The 17,251-nt window shown below is 37.3% G+C and overlaps 1 protein-coding gene across 24 annotated transcripts in view; it reads left to right on the forward strand.

Moving 5' to 3' along the window:
- ABI3BP (ABI family member 3 binding protein) overlaps positions 1-17,251 on the forward strand; it is a 245,220-nt gene that overhangs the window by 130,201 nt on the left and 97,768 nt on the right. For 19 of the 24 annotated variants that reach the window (XM_050782015.1, XM_050782023.1, XM_050782026.1 and 16 more), the window contains 7 exons: positions 969-1,040; positions 1,490-1,564; positions 11,867-11,932; positions 13,081-13,155; positions 13,694-13,768; positions 14,970-15,044; positions 16,143-16,214. In XM_050782015.1, coding sequence (XP_050637972.1) covers positions 969-1,040; positions 1,490-1,564; positions 11,867-11,932; positions 13,081-13,155; positions 13,694-13,768; positions 14,970-15,044; positions 16,143-16,214 — 510 coding nt within the window. The remainder of the gene's footprint in view (positions 1-968; positions 1,041-1,489; positions 1,565-11,866; positions 11,933-13,080; positions 13,156-13,693; positions 13,769-14,969; positions 15,045-16,142; positions 16,215-17,251) is intronic. The other 5 variants (XM_050782036.1, XM_050782037.1, XM_050782031.1 and 2 more) reach the window with 1 other exon arrangement.

Genomic DNA, 17,251 nt, shown 5'->3' on the forward strand with positions numbered 1-17,251 from the left:
GTTTAGGATCCCAAAGAGGCTCTCCCTATGATGAATCGTTCTGGTTGGGTTGTTTTTCTTTTAAGTGATCATATTTTAATATTATGTTTGATTCTTTTAATTCAGAATCAATATGTCACTGAACAAATTGATAATTTCTGTATTTTTTGTAAATGTTTTTACTCTCGTCACTCTTAACAGAGAAGATATATTTATGATATTTCTGCAGACTACTTCTTAGAATTCTTAGAATTTTTTGAATGAATTATGAAAAAAAATGAGAGTGGAGAGTGGGGTGCAGTGGCTCACGCCTGTAATCCCACCACTTTGGGAGTCAGACGGGTGGATTGCCTGAGGTCAGTAGTTCGAGACCACACTGGCCAACATGGTGAAACCCCGTCTCTACTAAAAATACAAAAATTAGCCTGGCATGGTGGCACGCACCTGTAATCCCAGGTACTCAGGAGGCTGAGACAGGAGAATTGCTTGAACCCGGGAGGTGGAGGTTGCAGTGAGCCAAGATCATGCCATGCACTGCAACCTGGGTGACAGAGCGAGACTCCATCTCAAAAAAAAAAAAGATGGGGGAGGAGCTTACATATAAAGCCACGTAGTTACTGAAATTCTATTTTTAAAAGCTTTCAGATGGACATTTTCTAGTTCAGATGTGTTGGCTTGATTTAAATGTAAATGAAATATATTTAAGAACACACACAAACATCGCTGAAGAAATCAGGAAACTGGTTTAATAAGGGTGGAAAAAAGATTCCAAATACAGTAGCTTAAGTTTAGTCACTTAACTAAAAAATTGAAAAAGAAACTTTATTACATTATTCAACATTGAAACAGAGATGTAAGAAATACTGCTAATGGTCTCTTAACATGATTTGCCTTTTCGTGTTTGCTGTTGTTTTTCAAGCTTAACATTTTAAAAATCTTTGTTACTTGCATCTCAGGTTGTCTAACTTTCCTTCTGTGTTTCATTACAGCTCCAAAAAGGCTTCCAGAATTTCCTGAGGCAAAAACACCCTTCCCTTTTGAGAAACCTGGGGGCACATGGGGTAATAAGGGCACCTTAAATTAAATATTAAGGCTGTGGGTGGTGATTGCTTAATTCTGCAGGACACATGTACTGCATCTTATTTCTACAAACCTCATGAACTGATAGGCAAACAAGTGGTTGATTTGATTTTTTTTTTAAATAAATCTATTTGTTTGGATTTTCGACAAATTCAGTAAAATCCATCAGTCTTAATTCCACATAATCCACTTAGCTTTTTGTCCTTAAAAATGTTGACAGTCTGACACTAAACTCTGCTCTCTGACCACTAATCAAATGTTCTCTGGATGGATACGTACTGATTTCTTACTGATATATAATGACTTTTTATTGTATTAGTATATTGTAGGCTTCTGGTAGCCACTTAACCGTACCAGCAACCTATTTCTGTCTTGTTCGCCTCAAAAAAACAAAAAAATCTTCAGCAAATTCCATTTCTTTTCAATATAGCTTCAAGTGAAAAGCCATGGATTGTGCCTACAGCTAAAATATCAGAAGATTCCAAAGTTCTGCAGCCTCAAACTGGTAATTAAATCCTTTTCTTAAAAAATCAATTATAACAAGGAGTATTGAGCAACTTATTGTTTTTATTTTTATGGGTTCCTTAATTGATTATCAGTGTGCTTTGTAATAAATGAAAAACCTGTAATACATTTGTTGATACTGAGATGAATCTCATTTTTCCCCATTACAAAAGCAAAACGGTTTTGAATGTTTTAAAGATACCTATTCTAATTTCTGGATATAATATCTTAGAAATGTGGCCAGAATATGAACTACGAACTGGCTCATTAATAGAGATCTCTTTAGTGACATGAAAGCAGTACCAAAATAAGAAACATCAGCGTGGGTCTAATTTAACAATAGGAGTTTCATATTATCTTGCAGGGAATATTTGCTGCTTTTGGGCAAAATAAATAAACATTTAAGAGCTTACTCAGTGAAGATAGTATACTAAGTTCTCAAATTTGTAAGTACAGCATGATATGTAGGAGAGACCACAGGCCGTTGCGGTTAATCATAGACCTTGGTTCCAGGCCTCACTCTCCTAATAACCATGTGATGGCTACTTTTCTCTACTTTTGGAAGGCACTGGTTTCCTCTTTTGCAAACTGTAGCAATTGGCTTTATTTTTCCTGTTGAGAATTCTTGTGTTCCACCGCTAAAATTGATTGAGATATGTTTCTTTTACAAAAAATATTTTTCTCTTTTAAAAAATTCTGTACATCTTTTGATGCCTAGCAGTCAACTAAAGAATGTATTCAGCGTATAAGAATTATAAGAAGACCTCAGAAACCATCCTTTGTGATTACTTCCATGATTTTTGCATTTTGCTTGTTTGTATTTTAATTTTTGAAAATCTTCTAGTTGTTTTGACTTTATTTGGGGTACATATCATATAGTGTATAATGAAGTTGGGTGTTTCATGTAATGAACTTAAATGCAGCAGCATTTTGTGGTGTTCTCCAGAGTCCAGCAGAGGACTAGGTTTGAGAAAGGATGAGCATGAGCCCTCATAGATCTTGGTGAAATTATCATTTCTCTAGTATATGTAATGGGCTCAGATATTAGCAAAAGATAGAAGATGAGGTCAAATTAAGGGACTATGTCTATTATAGTCGCCCCTAGTTTCCGTAAGTGGGAACACACTTGAAAGTTGGCCATGGTTGTTCGCTTATCCAGAGAATCCTCAAGCTGTATCTAAGTCTTGGTTTTCCTAGTCACTGACTTTAAAATTCTAGTGCAATTAACTAAGGTGGGTGCCAAAACCCCTTTAGGAATCCAGGTCACCTGGGTCTAAAATCTGGGTTTTGAGTTGAATTTCATACTGAGCCTCTGGTTCCAGTAGCCATCACCCAGGTGCAGCTGCATTGTAATTATGATGCAACAACTAGTCTGGGGCGTATGTGATGGTTTAACCTGCTGCACTGTTACAGCCCTGGCTGTGACTCCCACATCCCTCAAGAGCACCTGAGCCAAGTGCCTTTGGGGAATTGGGGACTAGATAAACTTTTAGATCCTTTTCATCTTTTAGCTTTTGGGTTAGAACATGGGGAACATGGGATTCTTTTGGGTTTTCTTTTAAGCAACATCTACTGTTTGGTTTCTATGAATATTCAAGAGCAAACTAACCAAAACATCAAGGAAGCCATTTTTGAGACTAATGCCTGGCATATGAATTATATAGAAAGACTTGAGTTGAACCAAGCATTGGGGAGTGGGGAGAATATGTTGGGACGTGAAGGTTGCAGAGTTACAATGAGACGAAAATAGATGATACAGGAAATGCCAATAAAGGAAAGGTTTCTTTTGCCTTTAATTCAAAAAAGGCATATTCTGGTTTTGCCCTGATGGAGTATGAGCAGCGGCTAATGCAGCAGGAAACTGACTCTTTATTCAGCTGCTTCACTACTGCCAGGGCAACCTTTGGTTGCCAGAGAACTTCCAACGAGAACTCCCAACCCTCTCTAGACAAAGAATTGAGACTTGTCATAAACTGTAATAACAATACAGTATGTGATTGCACGTATTAACATTGGCCCTGGAAACTTCCCATCCTGCCTTATAACAGTTAATTTTTAAGTCTTTGCTACTTAGCACAATCCTCAGTCCAACAGCATTTGGTATCACCCAGGAACTTGTTGAAAAGGCAGAACGTGGGCTCCACTCTAGATCTATTGAAACAAGATCTGCTTTCCAACAAGATGCCCAGGCGATATGAACATTAACATTTTTGTTTTTGATTTTTGAGATGGAGTTTGCTCTTGTCACCCAGGCTGGAGTGCAATGGTGCGATCTCGGCTCACTGCAACCTTTGCCTCCTGGGTTCAAACGATTCTCCTGCCTCAGCCCGCTGAGTAGCTGAGATTACAGGCACCTGCCACCATGCCTGGCTAATTTTTATATTGAACATTAAAGTTTGAGAAGCACTACCTTGGCGATGTAGTCTATAATGTTTTTACATGGTGCCGGTAAGAATCATCGGGTGTAGTCAGTTATAGCACCATGGACCTCAAATCGATACAAGATCGATTTTTCAAAGTGGGTAGTTAAGTATCTCTTGTTTCTGCTAATGTGCAACGCTTCCATTTCTAGTGTGAGTGTTCTGTGGCATCTTCCTAATTTACGTTAACTTTCAAATTAAAATTTTATAACACATGTATTATCTGTGATTTAAAGAGTGGTATATTTATATAGGCCTTTTATTTCAGCCTTTGTTTCTTTTGATTTTGTGCAAATTTACATGTGTACTCACATTCTATTTCCCATTTAGTTTCAACATACAGAACAGGTATTTTATTTTCCAATTACTCACACAGCTTCCTAAAGCAACTATTTTGAGAACTGAGAAAACAGACAGGTAGAGATAGTGTTTCAATGGTGGTCCACAAAATCCCAATTTTAGTTGCAGTATCTTTTGAAGGAACACTGTATAGGTTGGTGCAAACATAATTGCAGTTTTTGCCATCACTTCTAATGGTTTTGCCATTACTTTTAATGGCAAAAACCACAATTACATTTGTACCAACCTAATATTTTTAGCTGATATTAATGACATTATTACAGCCAAATGAGCACATTCTGTTTTCTCTGTTGGGGTATGATGCATCTATATTTACTATATCAATTCCTTTCAGCCAAAGACCAGCAGAACACACTTGTAGTTGAACAAATTTATGTCTGTTTACTTATAACGATGGAGAACACAGACCATGATAAACTGGGGGAATCTCTTAGAAGATGATAGAAAAGACTTATTGTAAGAGTTTGTCTTGTGTTAAGTGATGGAAGGAAGGGTCCAAGGCAGTAAAACTTTGCTCTGAATTGGATGCATTCAGAAAGTGGGAGTAATTCTGTGATTGAATGTCTTCGTAATTCTTAATTAGAAGGCAAGACCAGCAGAGGGAAGCTAAAGCTGTGACTGGTTGAGAAGCCACATCTACTCGTATTAGCCAGAAGGCGGGGAGGGTAATGTTTGTGCTCTGGGTGACGTTCATGTTTTTGTCGGTGTGCCACATAATTACAGACTGGTCTTGTTTCTGTCTTGATCCATCAGGATCAGAGTGGTCTTGTCTGATACTGGTGTCCTTTGGAATTGTTGATGTTCAACAGGAGAACACCACAGCCTACCTGTGGGTACTAGACCAGCTCCTGGATGCCAGGGGCTGCTTTTCTCTTTATCAACCATTAAATGAGATTTATCGTACTTTTTGTAAAGTTTATTTTGCTTTACCGTTTTCTGGATTCGTTTTCAACATATTCTGTGTCAGAAAATCAGAATATGTGTACTCAAAAAGATTTCTGTACCATTCTTGGATATAAAGACTCTATGAAAATTCTAACTTGCACACTGAATGTTGAAATTCCTGGGTCATTTCAATAGTTTTTGGCAACCCAGGGACAGAATATTTGAAGTCTGGAATATCCCAGGAAATCTGAGATGTGTAGTCATCAAATATATTCTTCCTGCTTTCAGTCTATGTGTCCTGATCTGTCATTAGTGCTGCATTTTGTGATTTCATTATTTGGAATTGTATTTTGCATTAAACCTTCTATAAAGTATGTTGAAGTGAAATTGATTGATCTTGATTCCCTTGGCAAATCTAACTTTCCTTAAAATATATAAAGGTAATCATGAAAATCTTCTCTAATTATGTATCATAATATAAAATTATTTATAAATTTTGTATCTAAAGGAAGTTGGCCACACTTTAGAATTTAGCTGCTTGTGACGACATTTCACGAAAAGTCAGTCTTTCTGATGATGCAATAAAATTGGTTTCATGTTTTATTGGAAAGTAGCCAGTTGACTATAATCTCAGTGTTGTTAAGGAGCAAGCTCTAGAAAAGTTCTCAGTATCTTCCATTCAGATGAATTGTGCATGTATGTGCACCTGCTTGTTGGATCATTTCTCTACTGGAATACAATACTTTGCATAGCAATTTTCTTTGGGGAGATTCAAGGGGGTATTATCTACCATCATATTGAGACTTCCAAAGTCCCTAGAAATTGGCAGAATTATTGTCTTTTATCTTAAAGTGATACAAGAGGAACTTAACTCTGAATGAGTTAGAGGGGGAAAAATTAGGCTCATTCGTTTCTTTCCTAATCTTTTATTCAATAAACCACCCCAAGTTAAAAGTAAAGCAATGACATATAGCTTGCTCTAAAAATTTGAAAATAGCTTTTACAACTGAGGAAATTAAATGTTATTACTGGGGCCATGTGCCTTCCAGATATGGTGTATAAGAAACATCACATGATCTGCGAGAGGCCAGCCAGTCCCTGAAGCTTATTCTCATTGTGAATGTGATCACAAATATGTGAGCTCTAAGGTGAGATAGAGCTAGGTTAATAACCAGCTCAACTACCAGTTAAATAACTTGTTCCATCTATAAAATAGAAATGAGGTATAAATTTTTCACCAGATAGTTACATCTTAGAAATAATGTATAAATTACTTAATACAATGCACAATATATAAAGGGATGCCTTGTTTTCATTTTCTTAATACAATGAAATATTGCATTGGCTGCCACCCCTTCACATCATACTGTTTATCCCAACTTCCTGAATTGCTACATATAATCAATAATAGCAATTCTGCTTTTAAATTATTTAATAAAAGATAAAGGAGGAGGAGAGAAGAAAAAAAAAACTCTAAGCTCATATAAATACAATCATACCAAATGATCTATGGGTCTTCATTTCACTTGTAAAAACAAGTTTGAGAATGGAAAAGACATGCAGTATTTACTCAGAGGTCGTGCCACCCCTTGGGAATAGCCTCATGACCTCTTACCCCTGTGGCGAGGATGGTAAATCATATTACATAGTCTCTCTCTTCCGTTACGGTGGCAGCATGAATCACTCCATAAACTGGACTCTGAGGTCCTTCTTGGATCAATAAGCAAAATAATGCCACTATCAACTTGCTGTGTTTTCTGGGGCACCAGGGAAAGAGAAGCAGCATCCATGCCATGTATTTATCATCCCACAGATGGGCGTGTGCATGACTTCTAAAGACTTAAAATGGGTTGGGGAGTTATGTGGAATGAGCTTTTTGTTTCTAGTTTGATAATGCCATGAGGCTGTTAAGCCTCCTTAATTTACTTAATCATAACCTTAAAAGACCATCATTGAGTACCAGGAGAGTTTCAAAAGCAAATAAAGACAATGGTTGCAAACCCATTAATCTGAAGTGTTTATTTTCATCCTTAGGAAATCCTCCTGCCTGTTCTCCCAAGTGTCCAGAAAAATCAAATGTTACTCCAGCTTTACTGTTACTTGTTACTAAGCTGCTGCTGCTTCTGGTGTAATTTCCTCTTGAACCATATACAGTTATCTTGCAGAGAGTTTCCTTGATGGAGAGAACCAAGCATGGTCAGCTTCAGTTTTTCCATCAGATTTTTCTTTGGGAGCTTCCTTTAGGAGGTCACCACTAATTATTTTCAGTGTTAAATTCTTACAGTACTTTGTAGAACTAGAGTAAATTGCATATGTATTGAGCCCTATGTATCATTTCAAGGCTTGAAAGCTGCAGCCATCAGCATGCCCAAGGAGTAGTAGAATGGTTAGGAAGTTTTGGCAGCAGGCGGGTTGTTAAGAGTGGTTAAAAAGAAGTAAACACATAAGGACATGCTCATTTATTATCTGTCTGCCCTGTAGGGTGTTGATTAGCACAGATCTGGCCCACCCAACTGGATTGAGCTCAAAAGAGGAGAAAACGAAGGAGTGGGTAGTGGTGTTGATGCTTTGAGAACAGCAAAACAGATTTCAGGTATAGCAGATGGTTTGTAGATTCACTGTGGCTTTGAAGAGATTTATATCTTCAGCCTTTAATTTTATTTCATGAACATTTTAATGAATATTTTCTTGCAGGCAATATTTTCACAAATTTCAGGGCCAACTAGAAAGATATTTATTTTTCCACTGACTGAAGAAAGCATTATCAATGTATTTAAGTGGTACTGAGAACTCCGTGTGTGGTATTGTTTTTCTTCTCTAGCTACTTGCTGTATTTTCTCATTGCTCCTTCATATATTTTTTTAGAATTCCATTTCCATGACAGGGTATGTCTACACAAGTGTATGCCAGGTATTTGTGAAGTAGAGGAAGAGATTTGTATGCACACACTTGCACATCATAACATAATTAAAGGACATGTTTTCATTTATTCTCCAAACTAAGCCAGAAGGTTATCCTTACTAAGAGCTTACGCTACCCAACTGTCAAACTCACTGTTATTATTTATTGTTATGGACATTTTGCAGATTAATTCTGCTGAGTATCCACCATGTACCAGTTTTTGGATTAAGTCGTGACAAGCATAATGAGCATGATAGATACAATTTCTCCATTAGTGAGGTCTTTTGTCTAAGAGTTAATGTTAAAAAGGAAGTTTTCACATAGTTACTAATATTCAGAGAATTTGAGTAAGATAAAGTCTTGATCATTTGAAATGGCTTGCGTTTTCCAGAGCAATATCAGGGCATTTTTACTGGGGACTTTGCATCTAGTCAGTTTTTCAAAGTAAAACTAAAATGTATTATCAACAAAACATAATTTAGGACTGGGCACAGTGGCTCATGCCTATAATCCCAGTACTTTGGGAGGCCAAGGTGGGTGGATCATGAGGCCAGGAGTTCGAGACCAACCTGGCCAACATGGTGAAACCCTGTCTCTACTGAAAATACAAAAAATTAGCCAGGCGTGGTGGCACACACATGTAATCCCAGCTACTCAGGAGGCTGAGGCAGGAGAATCACTTGAACCTGGGAGGCGGAGGTTACAGTGAGCTGAGATCGTGCCATTTCACTCTAGCCTGGGTGACAGAGCAAGACTCCATCTTGAGAAAAAATAAAATAAAAACCTAATTTAAGAAAGTAGTTTTAAGAAGGTATAGTGTAAATGGTAGTGCATGTTATTTCATATTATTTTTTCCTCTGGAAACTCTGAAAGTAAAACTTAGTTATCATGATTGTAAGTCATTACTATTTTTTGAAATAAACTAATATTGCTTTTTATAACCTGTGAATTGAATTATCTATTTTGTTACATTAGATTTAACCTACAACTTTTGGTCCCATGTATGTTCTGTGAATGCAAAATCAGGAATACTGCTTAATGTCATATAGCTGTAGCATTTCACCCACTACGATAAGCATAGTGATAGAAGTTTGCCTCTAAGTAATAATGCATGGCAATTTACAGGCTACCATACAGAAAGGTTCTGCCTTAACACTTGACTACTTACCAATTTTATAGCTAGTGTAGCTTTTAGAAACCAGGCCTAACAATTTCATGAGTTTTTCTCAGGTATAGGCATGTATATAGAAGGGTTTTATAAAGAAATCAAGAGCTGTTGATTTTTAGAGAGCTTTTCAAAGAACTCTATTTCAACACTGTACTCTCCCCCTGGCATCTCTTTACTTTTCTGTTGTTATTGAGATGGATTTGCTGTCGTGCGGGCTGGAGTGCAGTGGCGTGATCTTGGCTCACTGCAGCCTCTGCCTCCCAGGTTCAAGATATTCTCAAGATATCCTGAGTAGCTGGGACCACAGGTACTCACCACCCCAAGCCTGGCTAATTTTTGTATTTTTTTTTTTTAATGGAGACGGGGTTTCACTCTCCTGGTCAGGCTGGTCTCGAACTCCTGACCTCAAGGGATTTACCCACCTCGGCCTCTCCCAAAGTGTTTGGATTACAGACATGAGCCACCACGCCCAGGCAATCTCTTTACTTCTGAATCAAAAGATCTTGTTTAACTCATAAATGAAATGAGGTGTGGTATGCTGCTTAAAGCTGACGAAACAACATAAAACTTTTAGTGGCATGTGTGCCTTTTTAGCACTCTTTTTCTTTCCTACTCTTGGAAACTACAGAAATAGAAATATTAAAAACAAAGTGTGCTGGCAAATGTCTTATTTTTGTCTTAAGTGTATTTGATAAAATGTTTAGAAGTTAAGGGATCCCTGAAAATTGGGAACTTCCCCATTTGAGCCACAATTGCCAGGGGATGATGGAAAAAGGGCTTCTTTCCCCAGTGAGTGCCTTCTGGGAATAACGAGGGGAGATGGATGCCTGGCTTGGAGCCTCCTGATTAAAAAGAAATTGTAAATATGAAAAATAAGTTAAAAAATTGAGTAAATATCATAAATACAAACTGTAGGAAAATTGGTCCAATGTCACTAGATGGAAGGGAGCTTTAGGAGTTAGGATAACAAAGACAGTCATAAAATTTTTCAAAAGCAACAATAGAAATAAATAAGCCATTAACTCATATTTTCTTACCTAGCGTGAGAGGATTAAATACAAGTTGGCAAAGTTTTTATGATTTTGTAGGCGATAGAGCTGGTCTTGCTAGATCCATGACTTGAAATTGGCTGAAAGTAAGCATGTCAGAAATTACTGGCACTTTTGATCTTTAAAAAACTTAGTCATTCGTATCTGACCTTTTCAAATTACAGCAAGGCTAAAGAAACTTGACATTACAGTATAATAGATGCATTCTCAGAATGTGTGCATATTTTTAATTCACAATATTCTTGCTATTTTTGGGGATTTTATGAAACAGTAGATTCATCTTCACACATTGCAATGTTTCCTGCCTCTTTAGTATGTAGCACAATATAAATGCTGTCTACTTTCAGAGGATGTCACATGGTCTGATATTATCTTTCTTACAGCTTCAACCAGCAGTGGTTCAAAATCATTAAATTGCCAATGAATTACAAGTAACCCCAATGACTACGTCTTCCTGTGAACTCCCTTTTTCTTGATTTCTGTGCCGCCATTTTGAATGAGCAAGAAAAGCAACATCTACCTCATAATAATTCATGCATTCTCTATATTCCTCGTGACCATAGTAACAGCTCTTTGTATGTGAAAGAGAACACTTTGTTATGCTGTTTTTGCTTGCAGGTTCAACTCTTATGTGAACATGAAAATTATCCCCATATTAAAATAATTCAATCTTTATGTTTAAGCTCATCCTACTTTCCCTCATATAGAATAGAAAATTTATCTTTAAACTCACCCAAACTCAAGAAAGGCTCATGGCTCCATGGAGAAGTACAGAAAGCTGCCTCTAGGTAACATGTCAGGAGGGGATGGTGCCAAAAGAGAATCCTGGTTTTAGGCCTGCTGTTCCTGGTCCTGCTGAAGGAGAGGAAAATACACTGGATAGGACAATTTCAGTGTGTGACCACTAGCAGATGTCTTCATGCTATAAACCTCAACTTCATTATCTAGAAAATGGAGATAACCTCTCATTATCTATAAAGTGGGGCTACTGTCTACCTCACCTCTTTCTCAGGGATGTTAAGAGGGTTCAATAAGTTGATGTATGAGAAAGTCTCTGCAAACTGTGAAGTGCTGTCCAAACATAAGATATCATAACAGTAACTTTTACTAAACTTTTACTATTGCTTAGTCTAGAAAGACTAAGACTTGGACAAATCACCTCAATGGGACTGCTGTTTCCTTCTTTAGAAATCTCTCCCCAAACTGCCATCTGACTTTGTTTATACTCTTTGCAGCTCTTTGATTTACAGCTGGCACTGCATAATTATAAATATATAGTACTATGTTCTCATCACCCTGGAGGCCAGCATCAGGGCTCACTATATAAAATCCTGCATGACGAGTTTCGGTGATTGCTTACATGTTAGTGACAAGGCTGGCAGCCTGGAGCCAAAATGCACCAGCACCTACATAAAACTGTCCTTCAACCAGCATTACAACATGTCTTGCAATCTTTCTAAATTAATCAAATTTAACCAAAACTAACCTCTCTTGTTTTGCCTTTTTTTTTTTTTTTAAAGCAACTTATGATGTTTTCTCAAGCCCTACAACATCAGATGAGCCTGAGATATCAGAGTCCTACACAGGTATACCCGGCCTCTCAATTCTGTCTTTGGATCCCAGGTGTTCCAACACTTGGTGGTTCTTCCTCTAGTTTTTTGCAGAGTGGAAAACTGTGCCCTCTGGAGATCTGCATGGGAGAAATTTCCACCTGTGTCAGGGAGATGTATTCTACCCACTCCTCCCATAGAGTGATTAGTTCTTGACATCTCTCAGTAAATAAGCTCTGTCACATAAGGGAGATGCAGAGAGATTTGGTTGCCACTGAGGAAAAGTAAGGTAGTAGCTTATCACTGTATTGTTCAGAATCATCATAAAAAGGTCTTTGAGTTTATAGAGGGTTTTGTCTAGAGCAGTAGTTCTCAAATGGGGGGTAATTTTCTACTCCCATCCCTTCCCCAGCATATTTGCTAATGTTGAGACATTTTTGGTTGTCATAACTTGGGGAAGCACTATTAGCATCTAGTGGGTAGAGATTGGGGGGGGTGCTGAACCCCTGCAGTACGTGGGGTAGCCTCCCACAGCACAGATTATTTGACCCTAATTGTCAATAGTGCTAGTGTGAGAAATCTTGCTGTAGAACAGTCACATAATTCATTTGACTGTAGCAGTTCAATTGGGTCTAATATTTGGCATTAATATTACTGACCCATCTATAGTGAGTTACCTCAGTCCGACAGCTCCTTTCAGCAAATGTTTATCAAACACCTACTAAACTGGGTGCTGTAGGAGATTCAAAGGGAGTAAGACTGGTTTCTGCCAGATATAGATATATGTCTGATATTTTTGGATGTATAACATTATTTGTGTCATGCTAAATACAGATGAATAATTTTAAAGAGCAGAAAATGAAACAATGAAATAGAATGTCAGCGGTGGGTTCAATTAGCATTTATGAAACAAAATGGGGGAAACCAGAAAAACCCATTGAAAACCAGTTGAATGTACAAAACACTGTTTAATCATGGTTTCTAATATTTAAAGTATGTATGTTTTTTAAAGTGAGCTCATCTTCAGCTCCTAATGTATCACTAGTTTTAAAATGTGGGCCAGCAATCCCTCAAGTATTCTTGATGTTTTCCCTCATATGAGGCATAATTTATTACTCATGAATTTGTATTTTATTCCTGGGGCCTTCTACTGCTTTTATAAATGTTGACATTTATTCCAACAGCAACAAGTGATCGTATTCTGGATTCTGTCCCACCTAAAACTTCTAGAACTCTTGAACAGCCAAGGGCAACACTGGGTAATGTTTTTAACAGAAAAATCATACTTTATTTTCCATCAAAAAAATTCATGTGAATGCCTTTCTTCCAAATGACCATTTCATTCCATCACATCTAATCATTTGTCTATCCTATTTCTTAATATACACATCTCTATATTTTTAAATACAGTCACCTTTTATGTTCCATTTAGGGCTCTATTTTATTTTTTTGAGCTGTAATAGATAATATTTTCCCTATCCTTTTAGTTGTGAAAGCTTTGAAAACTGCATGGACGTCATCACCTGCACCATCTCACCTCACATGTTTGTGGCCTGTGTCACTTTACTTCCATGCATCAAGTCTGCCTGAAGTCATCTACTGAACAAGCATCATTCCAGCCTTTTCCCTACTTTCAATCAGAATTGTATTCACTAGCTTTCAAGACTACATGCATTTTTCATCTTTAATCATGTACTTGTGGCATGTGCTTTATACCATCTAAAAGCATGTTAAAATTCCTCAAATACCTCATTTTAACTGGGATTATTCGATGGGATGGGGTGTTTGTGCTTTCAGCTCCAAGAGAAACACCATTTGTTCCTCAGAAACTGGAAATCTTTACCAGTCCAGAAATGCAACCTACAACAGCTGGTAACTAATGACATTTATGTAGTTATATGCATTGACGAAACAGGTAATGTGACAAGTCATGTTGGTCATTTCAGAATTTTGTTTGTTTTTCTTTTGTTTGTTTTTGCTAAATATTTCCCTCCAGTCTCTACCATGAAATTCTTCCAAGAATCTGACTTATCTATCATACTTAGCCTTACGATTGTCCTTAAAGAATTTTCACAATCCTGATGTCTATATATTTTGAGGAATTGTTTCCTTCCAACTCTTCTTTCAACTTTGCCAGCTGGAAAATAGCAGCAGAATTATAGATAATTATTTCAAAATACATTCCTTATACTTAGCACACCTAGGTACCATTTGATCAAAGTATTTTACCCAAAGTAGTCTAAGTATAGGGAGTACCCAGTAGGCTTTGCAGTCCTGGACAAGTTGAAGAAAGATGGATAAAGAGAGGTAGCGCAACCTACATTTTATAATGGAAAATTACTGAAATAGCAAAGTTCATTAACTCTTGGTGGGGATAGTAAAGAGCTACAGAATTAAAGTTCTGGACCGGATGTGGTGCCTCACACCTACAGGTGTGGTGTCTGGGCCGGATGTGGTTCCTCACACCTCCCAGCACTTTGGGAAGTCAAGGCAGGCAGATCACAGGAGTTCAAGACCGGCATGGCCAACATGGTGAAACCCCATCTCTTGTAAAAATACAAAAATTAGCTGGGTGTGGTGGTGCACGCCTATAGTCCCAGCTACTCAGGAGACCGAGGCACAAGAATTGCTTGAACTTGGGAAACCGAGGTTACAGTGAGCCAAGGTTGCACCACGGACTCCAGCCTGGGCAACAGAGTGAGACTCTGTCTCAACAACAAAAAAGTAGTTCCACATTTCCATTATTTGTGCTTCTCTCCTGCTATTCAATGTCATCCTTTTGAGTTCTTAATTGTACCTTGTGTTCTGAAATGCCTCAAGGGTGCTCACTTCTGGCACATTGAACTGAACAATGTATATCTTCAATTCTCATGTAGAAATTTTATACCTTTTGTCCCAGTCACTGCTTGTTTATTGAGCACCAACTATGTATAAAATAAGGTGTACTGGGCATTCTGGGGATACAAGGAAATATAAAGCAGTTCTTGCACTTGAGGTTTGCAAATTTACAGGCACAACCTGATTGACCCCTGAAAACTATCATGTATCAAAGCGATATTAAATCTTCTTTCAGCTCCCCAGCAAACTACATCTATCCCTTCTACACCTAAACGACGCCCCCGGCCCAAACCGCCAAGAACCAAACCTGGTAAATGTCTCTTTATCCTTGTGTGATATGTAATGCCAGATAGACGATGTCCATCTTCTTATAGTAAGAAGGATAGCCAGGTGCAGTGGCTCACACCTGCAACTCCAGCATTTTGGGAGGCCAAGGCAGGAAGATTACTTGAGGCCAGGAGTTTGAGACCAGCCTGAGCAAAAACATTCAAAAAATTAGCCAGGCATGGTGTACTGCTTGAGCCCAGATGTCTGAGGCTGCAGTGGGCTATAATGGCACCAGTGCACTCAAGCCTGGGCAACAGAACAAAACCCTATCTCAAGAAAAAAAAAGGATATATTTTATAGGTTAGTTTCTTTACAAAATTTGAGATTAACTAAAGATGAATAATTAATGATGCAAAATAACAAAACTCAGATGTCTCCAAAAGGGGTTTACTGATAATTATATTTTTGCATGTGAATTTTGGTAAAAACCTAGAAACAAGTCCAACTCATAGCAATACAGGGTAATACATGTAATTTGTTTTTTGGTGTGCATGTTTATTATAATGTTCATTAGGGTGATGGTTCTTTTTTTTTTTTTTGGTACCTACTCTGTTTCCAATTTTTCACCAGGGCAATGGCTGAGTTAGAGAGGACTCAAATAGATTATAACTTTGAGAAGATAAAACATAAAAATGACAGCACAACATACATTTACATAACTTGTTTCTGAGACTATAATATTTGTGTAAGTGCTCCAAGAAAGAAAGAGTTGAAGATGCAGACCCCAAAATACATGTAGGATTTAGAAGAAAAGGAGAAGGGAATAACATGTATTATAGCACAGAGTTTGGGTGGTACAGATGCTTATTAACCCTGGAGGTCAATTCTTCATTATCAAACAATATACTCAGAATCATGCTTTACCACCTGGGCTTTGCTTATTCCATTATAAGATAAATGTAATTTTGTATGATGTATACTGCTGTGACAGTTTAAAAATTCTTCCTCAAAACTTTTACTCATTGTATACTTTGACTACTAAATATGGCAGGATTTTAAACGGGTCATTTAGTTCCTCTTTAGAGGATATCTTTTTATTGTCTCTAGGATATTTCAATATTTTTTTCCTTTCCATCACCAGAAAGAACCACAAGTGCTGGAACAATTACACCTAAAATTTCTAAAAGCCCTGAACCTACATGGACAACACCGGGTAATAATGATATGTCCTTAGTAGATGTATTGCTTCATTTCACCATCGAAAATCCAGTACCCCAGCTTTTATGTAATGTCTGTTAGCTATTAAGAGATTCAGAATGGCTCATTTGAACAGTGTGGCCCATCTCAGAGAGTGCACCAACTCCATGGCTATTGTGGTTGTGGCTAGCTGGCCCGACAGTTAGTAGATCTGAACTCAGCCGTCAGATGTCATTCTGTGCCAGCCTTTGAACCATTGCTGCTTCCTTGTCATCTACCCAGTCATTGTATTTGAAGTTGAATCTTGTATATAGTTCTCTTTTTCTTTTATGTTTTAGTAAGACTCTCAAGTTCAACTTGAGACTTCATTTGGAAAAACAACTTTTAATTGTAATGTTAGTAGAATTACTTTATGCTTCAGATCTTAGCATTATACCTATTGGTGAATTTTTTTTTAGAGTAGTTTTTTTTATTATTAAAATGTGTTTAGGTAGACAGGCTCAAAGTGACAGATTCTGGAAGTATTAGGAGAAAAAGAAAAACACCACCTTAAAATTGTATGCAGTTTAAATTTATTGTTGCATCTTCAAAAGACATGCACATCAGCTACTGGTTTGAATGATTTTAGATTTTTTCCTTTTGATTTTATAAAGCTGATAAAAAATATAGCTGGTCTTAATACCTAGGTGAGGGGTTGGTAGGTGTAGCAAACCACCATGGCACAAGTTTACCTGTGTAACAAACCTGCACATCCTGCACGTATGTCGGTGAATATTAATTGTAAAACATGGTGGCTTTTTTTTCCTAGTGGTCAGACTTAGATGTGATTGAGCAATATGAAGTAAGAGTGCAAAATAATTAGACTGATTTTTTTAAATCATAGATTAAATAACTATCTTTACTTTGAATAGTTATTGTGACTATTTAGTAGCAATGCTATATTTGTTAGTTAAATATACTCCTGAAATGTTTTTTCTAAGCAAAGTGAAAATTACTTCTCTGTGAATGGATCATGAAATATTCTTTTAATGGAGTATTTCCAAAATCTTCCAA

Source organism: Macaca thibetana, chromosome 2, assembly GCF_024542745.1.
Source record: "Macaca thibetana thibetana isolate TM-01 chromosome 2, ASM2454274v1, whole genome shotgun sequence".
Taxonomy (NCBI): domain Eukaryota; kingdom Metazoa; phylum Chordata; class Mammalia; order Primates; family Cercopithecidae; genus Macaca; species Macaca thibetana.